At 45.3% G+C, this 12,239-nt stretch overlaps 1 protein-coding gene across 1 annotated transcript in view; it reads right to left on the bottom strand.

Annotated features, from left to right (window-relative positions):
- Positions 1–4,500: 4,500 nt before the first annotated feature.
- ptpn22 (protein tyrosine phosphatase non-receptor type 22) overlaps positions 4,501–12,239 on the bottom strand; it is a 30,103-nt gene continuing 22,364 nt past the window's right edge. Inside the window, exons 19-27 of the mRNA XM_018760582.2 lie at positions 11,327–11,440; positions 10,903–10,974; positions 10,264–10,382; positions 9,849–9,876; positions 8,386–8,448; positions 8,155–8,270; positions 7,215–7,245; positions 6,010–6,087; positions 4,501–5,173 (exon numbers count right to left, since the gene is read on the bottom strand). Coding sequence (XP_018616098.1) covers positions 5,112–5,173; positions 6,010–6,087; positions 7,215–7,245; positions 8,155–8,270; positions 8,386–8,448; positions 9,849–9,876; positions 10,264–10,382; positions 10,903–10,974; positions 11,327–11,440 — 683 coding nt within the window. The 3' untranslated portion in view covers positions 4,501–5,111. The remainder of the gene's footprint in view (positions 5,174–6,009; positions 6,088–7,214; positions 7,246–8,154; positions 8,271–8,385; positions 8,449–9,848; positions 9,877–10,263; positions 10,383–10,902; positions 10,975–11,326; positions 11,441–12,239) is intronic.

The following is a 12,239-nucleotide window of genomic DNA, read 5'->3' as shown; positions in this document are numbered from 1 at the left end:
AAGCCCTAATTTTTTTTTTGTTTGTTTCTTTGTTTTTTGTTTTTTTTTTTAAATTGGATATTTACTGACCTGTCAATATTATTTTTTTAATCTGTCAGTTTGCTCGCTAGAGCGCTCTGCAGAGGGGCGGAAGTTCTTTGCGCCTCTTTCCAAGTTCTTGTATGTAAATGAATTAATTCGGTTCTACAGAAGTGCCTGCCAGAAGTCGTAAAACATCGGTCACGTCTCAGAAACACAATTAGGAAAGTGAAAACCTACAGTGCAGTCTCATTATTACAGTACCGTCTCAGCTACTTTAAATAGTACCAAAACGGAGATGGAGGCTGTAATTAGACCTCATCTCTCGCACCCGGTTCCAAAATGTCTGACAATGCGTCTTGGAGACGCTGATTTATTTTTAATTTTATACGCAGAGTTGGTTCTAGTTTTCTATCGGTCGTTTTCAACTTAAAAGACAAACTTTTGCCTGCTTTTTTTTTAATTTCTCCGCAATAAAAGGCAGATGTTTGTCCGAAGCCAGTATCCCCGAATCCGTTAGGCTCTGTTGTTCCGAGGTCCGACCAGGGTGACCGAAAGGGACCGTCGTCTTCCCCCCGGAAAGGAGCTCAGTCCTGGCGGGGGGGGCAGCTACTAAATAGGCCTTTTCTCCAGTGTCATCTCTCTCGTAAAAGTTTCAGGGTGTATTTCTAAGATCTCAGGAACTTTGTTCCATCTTTACATCTTCTAAGAGGGAAGCGATGGCCGGTCTTAGAAACCAATAAAGAGACTTTGTTTCTTGGTCTCTTTGCAAACCAGGTTTGGCTGCAGGACGAGCGAACGTCCCTGATGGTGGCCGCGTTGGCAGATGTTCATTTTTCGGACGCCACCCAATGCTTCCTGTGACTCGTAGCAAAAAAGGAAATGGTGTTGAGAAGCTAACGATGAATTGGTTTCCCAGCCGTTCTGTTTACATTTCATCAGCCATGTAGCCGTGAAGTCGCCGGGTGTCACGTAATTGCTCCTCTTCTCCAGGTTCTGCAGCACTTGTTTGCAGTGATTGCTCCTTTCCAGTCTGAAGGTTTTTAATTTGAACGAAAGTGTTTCTCTCTCTCTCCCTTCCTCCTAATATTGCAAAAGCGGAGCTTCCAGGACATTGCGACTGACGCACGTCGACAGCTGTGGGAAAGTGGAAAGAGTTTGGAGTATTTTACCTTGTGGAAAGGCGCGGTCGTTCCAGCTTGATGCCGCCTTTCTTACTGCTGGTGGCGCGAGGCAAACGAACGACCGCGTGTTTGTCGGCTGCGGTGCTCGAGACCTCTTGTACCTTTGAGCAAGGAGCTCTGCCTGAACTGCTTTCTCTAAATGGGCATAAAAAGCATTGTAAGTCCCTCCGTGACTCTGGAATTGTAGGTGGCTGACAGGAACGTGTCCTTCGCCGGGCGTCCTCTCGTGATGTTGGGTGTAAAAGTAACATATCTTTCTACCTCTTCCTGATTTAAAAGAAAAAAAAAAAAAAGAAAAAATTTCTGGCACTTAATTCCAACCTGCAGAGGCTAAATTATGTTATTTTTACATCCAAACAATGACTTTTATTGTTGAGTTGTGCTCTGGAGACCCGGAGGCCTTTGCAGCACTCCGATGGCATCACTGTACAGCAGTGGCTTTGTGTTGTACGAATCAAACCTTGTAAGTCAGCTTAGGCAAAGGTGTTAAGGAAATAAAGGTTTTTGTTAGTATTAATAATAATATTAAAAATTTTACATGACAAGTTTGAAGGAAGTCCACGTAGCCTTGGTGTAACATCTGCCTCAGTGGAGCTCAGGTCCGAAGGTCATTCGGTGTGGTGTCCGGGAGAGTTCAGCAGTTTCCTACACGCTTCCAGAATGGTTGCGATCCTCCGCGGGTTTCGGAAGTTGCGGTCTTTTGTACCTCCACCACGGAATTAATTCTCATCGATATTTCCCTTCTGCCAGATTCGTGAGCTTCGTGTAAAGGCTCCATAAAGCATAGATGACTCTGGGGCAATCCGTTGTACTGTGTGTTTCGGTTAATGGTCTCGTGTCTTTGTGTTGTTTTTTATACTTATTTCTAGTGCTTGTCATTGTATATCTCAATCATCATCATCATCATCATCATCATCATCATCCTCCCTACCTTTATCAGTATAGTTCTTTTTGTGGTCACAAAAAATTGGTTTTAAGAGGGTAGTGAGTTCACGGTCAAGTAGAGAGAGCTGTAAAGTGAATGGACCGAAGAGCGGCACATTCTGGTCAACTTCTTTTTCCTTAAAGGCCATTTTACCAGTGATGTAAAGAAAACTGCTGTAAGTGTACATGGAACAAATCTCTCATAATTGGTATCTTCAGTAATATTTACCCTTAATGAAAGTGTGAAAATGTAATATAATTATCTTCATATTGGGAATATGTGAATTTCTTCAGTGCACTTAAATCATACTTATTTTTTCAGTGTTGATTAAAATGACCCATATTAACTTATATCTTTTGGTTCTAGAAATTTTTATACTATTAAAGAATAAATGAAACCATAGGTTTAGAGTGCAATGCGGTAGTCACTGTTCGAGTATAGAAATGTACGTAATATATTTTGCACCTGTTTCTTTGGAAGCAACAATGCATTGAAAAGGTTGAAACCCTCGAACTGGACTGGTGACGCTGGACGAAGTGTTGGATTGCTCTCAGCGAACGTGGTTCAGTTTGCGGTTGGAAACGTGCGCCACGTTCGGTCTGTCATCCTGCTACTAAAGCTGTCCGGCCTGTAACCGCGTAACCGCGTTCCCGCGTCTTTGCTCGGCGTTCGCCGGAGGGAGGACCCCGGGCTTCCAGATTGGAATGTACAGTTCAGCACCAGCAAATGATCAATTTGCAAAGCCCTATTCCGGCACCTTCCGCCGTGGCTATGAATAAAAACAGGCCAACTCGACACTGTCCTCGTGCCATCAGACTGAGTGCATCTTTCAGTGCCTTTCAGCCAGTCTCGCTACGCTCCTCAAACTGTGCTGTCATCAAGTGTTATTCTTGCTGTGTCACGAGTTGCCGTTGGCGGCGGATCCAGGCAAAGCCTTTAGTCGCTGGGCGCACCGCGGCACGGTGCGATATCCCAGCCCTACGGGGCCATAGCTTTGGTCAGAACAGCAAGAGCAGGTTTCAGCTGGACAGCGCTGGCGTCTAATCTTAGAGGCACGTCCTCAAGTAAGGGTGACAAACAGACACGTCGTGCATTGTGAGCCTGGGTTGAATTTTTTTTTTTTTTTTTTTTTTTTTAAAAACTACGTGAATTCATGTGTTGTTTAGGTTTCTTCAGAACATTTTCTTTGACGGTAGGACTGGCTTTGTGATCAGTTTTCCAGTATACAAAAACAAGTATAACATTTTCAATCAAATGGATAGCATTTAGCAAGTGAGTTTTTAGATATAGAGTAGGTTTACCGAAAAAGAAAAAAATGGCAGCTAATTTTTGTTGTTTTTGGTTGTTCTATATGTCTTAGGAAGTTTTGCCTGGGGGTCATGGCATGCTTTGTGTAACGATATCAATAGTTGCTCCTGTTAATGTCTGTATCAAGGGTTTTCTTTATCTTTAAAAATAACTATAAATATGTTAGTACAAACATATGATCTAGGTAACCTTTTTGGGCAAACATAATCATCTACATTTAATAGAACTCTGTCAAATGTGTGGATCTTTTCAATTGTATAATTGTGTATACAAACATACACAATGGAATGCATAGACTTTTCTTGTATTTTTTTAAATAAATAATTTTAAAATGGTTCTGATTTGCATATGACTGGCCTTTCTGAAAGAATGCATACTATTAGTGTGAAACCTCCTCTCTGGGAAATAATTTAACTTTTTAAAATGATTTCTGTGCCAAGTAGGAATTAAGATTAACACTTGAGAAATTTCTGGAAGATTTCTTCTTCAAAATATACAATAACTAAAGACTGCTTGACAAAAGAATATATTTGCATTTAAATTCAGCAGTTCTTGGGTTTTAAAATGGAAGAACCCCTTGGAAGACATCTATATTCATAAAGCATTTAAGAATATTTTGAATAGGAAGAGGTTACCCATTATATTACTCTTTAAAACGAGAATTCGAAAGCGACTTCTTTCCTTGAGACTTAGCGCTGCCAGGACAGAGGTCCCCTTGACCCCAAAGCCTGTCTCATGAAAGTGTCTCCCCCAAAGCGTGTGAGATAACGGTGCTTGTCCCCTTGGTAACCTCCGACGGTGGCGCTGGTTAACCAGTTTTAAAGTCACAAGGTACATTATGCACAAATCTTAGCCCCAGCTGCGCTTGTTAATTATAATAATTGAGTAATACGAATAATAATGGTCATTACGTTCAGTCATGTCGCACATTCCCATTAGCCATTTACAGATATTTTCCTCAGAATTTTATGGATTGACTCTCTCCTGACAGCTCTCTACACTCGCAGGGCATTCGTCAGCTTTAGCTACAGGAGATCCCCCCCCCCCCAATAAACTATTAATATGTTAATATGTACACAAAATGGTACATGATGACATCAGTTAAACTAGCCAACACATCTCAGCATGCAGTCGTGTGAGTCCCGACTCTGCAAAAACCACAGATGTAACATTCATCATTACTGATTTTATTCTTATTAAGAATATTCTGAAGACCTACATTCAAGTGGACCCGCAACACCAGGTGCACGTCGATGGATTGTGCTGCAATACATTTTGGATGAGATGGTGCACCCAAAACAAAAGACCAAAGGGTTAGAGAGTAACTGATTATAATCAAGCAATAGCGTCTAGAGGTAATACTTTCACACCCTGTATAGTAGTAATAGTAATAAATAAGTGGGAAATAAGACAGTGCATTGCATTCTATCTTGTACAGATGAGGACAGAGGCAGATACCTGCAGTTATGTCAACAACGAGGCAGCAGCATCTGGTGAGGTACAAGATGTTCTCACCATTGCACCATAGTAGGCCATGTGCTCACAGGGCCCTACAGTGTCTCCATGGGAGAACTGGACTCCATGTGACTCTGAAGGCCACACAAACAAAATTAAGCGTGGAGGCATCGCTCAGGTACTTGTTCCTGTTCCCGATGGGCCACCCGAGTGCCCTGCTCCTACACCCAGTTTTCCGGCTGGTTCCTTGGCCCTTTGGGCTTCCTGAAGCGGTTCCCAAATCCTTAAACAGGAAAAACACACACAGAAACGTGACTGTTCTGGGACCCGGCAGAACTCCGGCTGAGCTGCTTTACGCGAGTGGTGAAAAGAGGGAAGTAAAATTATACGTTCTTAGTGTGACGATTGCACAGATTACTCAAGATTAGATTTAAATGCATAATTGTACTGCCCGGTTGTGCAGCAAATAGCGCCGCTGAGTCACAACGCCTGGATGGTATGAGAGGACATGGGCTCGAGCCCCTCTGTGTGTGTGGAGTTTGTGTGGGTTTCTTCCGGGTGCTCTGGTTTCCTCCGACAGTCCAAAGACATGTGTTTCAGGTGATCTGGTGACTCTAAACTGCCCAGAGAGTGTGTGTGTGTGTTAGTTACCCTGCTGTGGTGTACAGATGAATGATTGACTGTAGGTAATGTACTGTATTGTATCTAATACTTTAAGTTGCCTTGGATTAGAAGGTTTCGGTTAAATACCAGGTAGCATTTGCTGTAAGTCGCTTTGAAGAAAAGTGTCTGCTAAACAAATGAATGTAAATTACATTATGCAAGGTCAAAGAGAAAGTGGGACCTATGGAAAAACTCCTGGGCAAGAAGATCAAGCTGGGGTGCAGGCAGACTGCGAGGCCAACGGTGATGTGATCACTGGAGCTGAGCGAGCCTTTGAAACGGGAGCAGAGCGATAGAAACAACAGCAGCCCACGGAGGAGACCTTTCAAAGCAATCAAGCCGAGGCACAGGGTGGTGATGACTGCAGCGCTCCAGTGGAATGTGTGTGCGTGCACGCTTGCGTTTAAGGGTGACCTTCACGCAGTAGGGAACGGTGTTGGCGGAGCGGGGACATACCAAATCTGAAAATCGGGGTGATACCATAGGGTGGAGCGGGTGCAGAAGGTGCTGAGGATGGAGGTGGATTTTCCTTTGCTGAAAAGGGTTTTTTTTTAAAAAAAAAAAAAAAAACCACAGTCATGAGCTGTTTTAACCATGAAACCGAAACAACATGTTGGTTAGAAGTGGGTGAGTTTTTGTTTTCGCTTCGGTTCTTCTCAGAAAAGACGGTGTCACGTCAGGTGCGAAATACAAATTCACCTACTCCGATAGGCTGTGAAGACGAGCGTCTTTTGCATGACAGAAATGTGCGAGTTTATACTGTGTGCTTGTCATTCTGCTTCAGATGAGCTTGTTTTAGTTAAGGAATCCAAACGTGTCTCCTGAACACCATCGCCTAAAGGAAAGTCAGTTACCAGCAAATGTGTTTAATCTTTTCTTTTACATTAAAGATCACCATTGACCATTGAGTTAGCTATGATGATTGAAGAACATCCAGAAAATACAACTGAATGAAAATCTACATTAGAAAGAGCATCCTTCTCCAAGTAGCAACTAGGTCAGAGCTCCGGTCAGCACCCACACTCCTACACCTGCTGGGATCGCACTTCTTCCCAAACTATTCAGCGGGCGCAAGGAAAAGGATGCGACACATTCGGATTCGGCCAATTATGACCTTTGGCTGTCTGAGCCTTTCCTGCCAGTTGGCAATCTCACAGCTAAAGCCTGTTAACGGAAGGCTGACCCAGAGTAATTCACATTGATGTGTTGATGATGAGTTTTTGAGCATCCCCCACCCTTATTTATTTATTTACACCGTGCGAAGGTCTGCACTCTTTTAAGCAGGTGTTAAATCGTGGGGATGTGAGTGGCACAGCTTGCGAAGGCAAAGCACGTACAATAACTCAAACCCCAAATATAGGCTCATCTGCTTCCTCTGGACCAGGCTCTTCTCAGTCACTTGTTTTCATGGCAGCTGCCAACACTCCTCAATGGTGAGGTATCATCTCTGCGCTTGTGTGTGTGTGTGTGTAAAGACAGCAGCGGGCCTGGAGGGGGTGCTAGACCCAACAATTTCAAGCTAGATATGAGGATCCACAACAGCGCCAAGGACTTTGTACCTTGCGGTGCAGTGAAGCAAAATGACAAATGGGGGCGTTTTCTGAAACGTAATGACGGTAAAAATCACAGGCATTGTGCGGCGAGCGAAATCCCACACTTACGTTTCCGCATATTCTTCAGGAACTTGAGACTCTGCAGAGAGACAAGAACAAAGCCCTTTATGGGTGCCTCAGCCATGGAGAAGGGCCCAGAATCGCAGTTCGCCAATACATGGTGAAAATTAAAGTCGATTAAACAGACCGGCCGTATTAGCAGTACGAACACTAACTGACGAGGTGATAGCTGGTCCCCTACTTGCAAACTTTGCAGTCGCAAACTCGCTATTACAAACTTTGAGAACCATCTAGTATTTATTTTTTCATGACTAGAGCTACCATATGTTTGAAATCACGTGGCAAAGCTTGACCCGATCAGCTGACGGCTAGTAATCGCGGATAGTGAGCGCTGCCTTAAGTTTCGTGACACCCTACTAGCTAGAGCTCAGGCCAGGGTTCTCAGAAAGTTCAGCTGAGTGCACGAGGCATCCCTGCTCACCAGAGGGAGAGGCTCTCTGGCACCCTGCTCTCTGCGAGCTGCTCAGTGAAAAGGAGGGAGAGAGAGAAGCTGCCGCTCTGTTCCTCTCCGAAACACGGAGCTGACATGTTGCTGACGTTTGTTACGTTTATTCATGTTTAACAAAGTGATGTACAAGTCACAGCAAAAAAAAAAAAAAACAAAAGTGCATTTCGCCAACAGACCGAAGACACAGATACAGACACGCGATTCTCAAAAAATAGTGACTAAGTCCAATATAACCATTTTTGCCGGTCCACGTCGTGCAAATGGATTCACAGACAATTGGAATATAAATATAGCATTGATTATGAACCCCTGGTCCGCTATGTTCCATATTTGACTATAAGACTTTGAGTAGCAAAGCCAACTCTTGCTTCCAGCTGAGTTTGTAAGTAGGGGACCCATTGTAAACTACTCAGCCCTCATGGCTTCGTGACCGCACTGCTGACAGCTCAAGGTCTCCTGTGCTGATGATGGGGGCCACACCTTAGTCCTTGGTTTGTTGGAAAGAGGGGTTTTCTCACTGCTCTGGTTCAGCCTGTCGCCTGGTACCGTGGTATCAGCGGCAGCTCCACTGTCCACAGCTTGGCTCCCCACTGGTACTGAGCACAGGGCAAAGAGGCTGCACTGAATATGGTACATCAGGCTCTAGTGTGTGTGTGTGTGTGGGGATGGGACTGAAGGCTATACTGGGAGTATGTGCTCGGCATCACTTACTGTTCCCTCCCGGCGTGAGGACGGCATTGCTACAGATGGACGGACATGCGAACAGCAAAGGCTCTGAAACAAACGAACATAGCTGAGCACCGGGCCTTTCTGTGGCCAAATCTACATGAAATAAAACATGAGTGCGTAAAGTGTGGCCCCGACGCAGCCTATTTCCCCTAAGCCGCGTGCCGTCTCGCACTATCCTGCAGAAACGAACATAACGGAGACACGTGGTGTGCCAGATGTCTTACTGTAGGCACTGTGTCTAGGCCTAAAGAAGGAGGGAAAACATTTAAAAAGCAGAAACATTTGGAAAAATAAGGAACATTTCTAAAACCAAATTGTCGGACAGAAATGCAACAGTAATAAAACTTCAGAATTACACTTCAAAAACATCATTCCAGAATTTCTAGGTATTTTCTAAGAAAGTTTCTTTCTTTGACTTCTCCATCAATCACACTGTTCAACGTTAGAATTGTCTGAAGTGCATCACATCAATCAATGTAATTCACCTGGTGTTTACCCCTGTCCCCCCCCCCACCACGTTTCGGATTGAAAGTACGTAGGGCCACAAACACCGATATCCAGCGCTGAACACAGAGTCTATTGCGAGGCTCTTGGACTCCACTCCTGATGGGCTGAGATTACCATGTTTTTCACCACTAACAGCTCCACAGGGGAGTTAAATAGGCTCAGCGAAGGCATTAAGTTGCACCAGTTGGTTCACTGCTCATCTGGAACAGCCCAGTTATTCTCAAATGCAGACTAAATGTCAAGTTTCCATCCTGATCTCCAACTGCCCTTTATGAGTCAAGCCCTCGGACTCCCTCTAGCGGCAGGATATGGTCTCTGCATTAATTGAAGCTTGACAGCAGCTGGTCAAACCAGCATCCAGAACATGGGTGTCCAGTTACCCTTACAAGAGTGATGGGCTCTGCAGGGGTTCTGTTTCCCATTAAAGTAAAAAAAAAAATAAAAAAATAAAATAACACCACCAAGTTTGGGTGTGGCCTTTGATAATTTATTGTTCATTTAGAACTTAGTTTTTGCCTGCAGATAGTTGTCGATGTTAATATCACCCTTAATGCTTAAATGGTTGCCAGATGACAACCAAAAAACCTGCAGACCTAGCTCCCTGGCGCTGCTCTTGAGTGCAGTGGGTCACGTGAGCATCCTTTACGTAATAACCCAGTCCGGTCCAGTCCATTCCAGCAGGATCTGAACTTGGGCGAGAGGGAAATTTCCTATGCAATAAATAGGTGCACGTAGGACAGGCTGTCGCCCCTCGAGGTCCTTCGCCAACCTGAAAAAGCACGTATGCATTCCCCCCGGGTGGTCCTCGTGTTTTTGATGTTTCGCTGCTCCCGCGGAGGGCGCCACGCAACTGAGCCAAACGCAGGTGGCTTTTACCGGGGAAATTTAATAAGGCAAAAACTGCAAGCTATTACGGAAAAGATGCGTGAAAAGATTACCTTGCTTTGAACTTCTCACTCGAACGCTCTGCAAGGGAAAGAGTGAGATGCATGAGGGTATTCATTTCTTAATAACCGTCGTGGCTGAGTCATGGACTGAAACGTGGGCTTCAGGCTTATTTGGCTTAATATGAGTGGAAAATCATTTCCATAATAATTTCAGCCACCACCTCTGAGCCCAACACGGAGCTTGGGCTGCCTTAAATTGCATTACCTCTAATTTGTGCATTATATGAATTTTAATTTGTATCATCTATACTTATTATGATGTCCAACCCGAGACTCCTGCGTCCGAAATGTGGCCTCTGTGCTCTCCGAGCTCATTCTCGAAGTAGCTGCAGATCTGATGTAATCGGCCATTTGGCCACATAGTAATTAGACGGTACGGGGAGGACAGTCCCTGACATGGGGTCACCTTGCTCCTGTTCATCACGGAATCCAGGTGCTTCTTAGGCTGGGCGTTTCCTGCCCACTCGCAGGATGTGCCGATGTGCTGTCTGTCTGGGGGATGGCTGGGACCCTCTATCAGGTGGTCTAGAGTCAAGAGCACAGGTTACGTGTCAAAGACACCTCTTTCATTGTGTGAAAAAGACTGTAACCGTCCGGCAGAGAAACAACAGCGAGCGCAACGTGACGGCAAATAAAACGCCGTACCCTGTAAATATTGTATTGCGGTAACCGATGACAGATAATCAAACAATATGGGCAGGTGCACAAACCGTTTTTAAACACAAGGGAAGAGGAAGAATTATTTAACTGAACAAGTCAGCAGGTGCTATGGTTTGAGATGTCACAAGTTTGAATCCCACCTGCTGTAATATCCCTGAGTAAGGCGCTTATTTTAAACTGATACGCTAAAAACGACCCAGCTGAATAAGGGGGTTAATCGGTGTAATTAGCATTGTATGTTGCTTCAGAAGAAGAGTGTCAGTTCAATAAATAGATATCATAACATCCCAGTGTGTCCATCCTCAATAAATATGAACATAGGATACTAATAAGCTTTTCGGGCCAGAGGAGGTTTCTCTGGGTTGTGCGTCGGAGGGCGGCCTACCCTCCTGAGGAGCCAGGAGAAAGGACTCCGGGGTGCGCTCCGGAAGAGGTGGCGTCAGACTTCGAGGGGGTCCTGGATGCAGAACAGGAGGAGAGGAGCCTGCTCAGCCAGTGAGGTGACAATACAAGAGTGGAACGGCAGGCCCTCCCCATAGAGCACGGCAGGGCGGGATGTGAACGCTCATGACTGCATCACTGAAGCAGAAGAACAGGACTATGGGCACTTTCTACATAGAGGACACGCTACAAAAACACAGTGCTGATTTGATATTAAGTTTTCATTAAGCAAATCCTTTGGTGGCTGTTGTGTTTCAGTGCCTGAGATGAGTCATTCCTTTAGATGGTCCTGCTGTGTTTTCGGAGCCTTTGCCGGACAGCTCACCCTTTACATGTCGGGGTCTGCGGAGGAGAAGGTTACGGCTCACCTGCGTCGGATGGTGGAGGAGCAGGAGGCGGAAGGGAAGGAACGGGAGGGAGAGGAAGGAAAGTCGTTTTCTCCAAGGGAGTAGGGATCGGAGGAGGCGCGAAGGATGGCACAGCTGTAAAAGGAGAGCGTCCATCATCGACCGACATGATCTGCATCGAACCCCAGTCCCAGGGCCGGCTTTAGGATAATTGAACCTATCTGAGCCAATGGTGCACCGCAGCCACACTAGGATTGCCACCTCCAGCTTGTACAAATAAGGAATGCTCTGCAGAAGACTTGGAAAACCCTGGAACTCCTCACTTCGAATGAGAGCTACAGGATTTCCGCGTTTTAATTTATCGCTGTACGTATATTTTTGACAATACTAGTCACTCTGGAGTCGGGGGAAAGGAGCTTTTAAAAGGGATTGTACCTTATCTAACTGGTCAAACAGGCCCCAACGTACATTCCTTGCAGTATCACCCGTTAGTATGTGACGAAGCAAAGGCCTTTTGAAAGAGTTTGCGGAACAGGGTCAAGAAGGACTTCTCTGCAAGTATAGTTTCAACAGATTTCATGTCATAATATAAGCCAATAAACAGTTATTGTTTTGATTTTTACGCACTGTAATAGCATACATTTATGACACCTAGTCTGAAATAATGTTAAGCCCAGAAGGTGCCACCAGAGCGATCCAGATTGGGCCCCACGGTCCCCAAGGCCGGCCCCTGCCCACCCTGCCCCGCCTCTCCAAACCCGCGTAGCCACAGCGTGTATCCGGCTGCACAGGGCTTGCTCAGGTGTGTTAGTTCAGGTTTTGTGCTGAGATGCACTTCACAAAGCGGTGCCAGGCAGGAAGAGAGGACACAACTGACAAACAAACCCCTGGGACGGCGACAAAAGAGTCCACGGTCCTGCAGGAGGAAAGCGCC

This window comes from Scleropages formosus, chromosome 19 (assembly GCF_900964775.1).
Source record: "Scleropages formosus chromosome 19, fSclFor1.1, whole genome shotgun sequence".
NCBI lineage: Eukaryota > Metazoa > Chordata > Actinopteri > Osteoglossiformes > Osteoglossidae > Scleropages > Scleropages formosus.
Note: the sequence above shows the minus strand (reverse complement) of the source record. Positions and strands in the feature narration are given on the sequence as shown.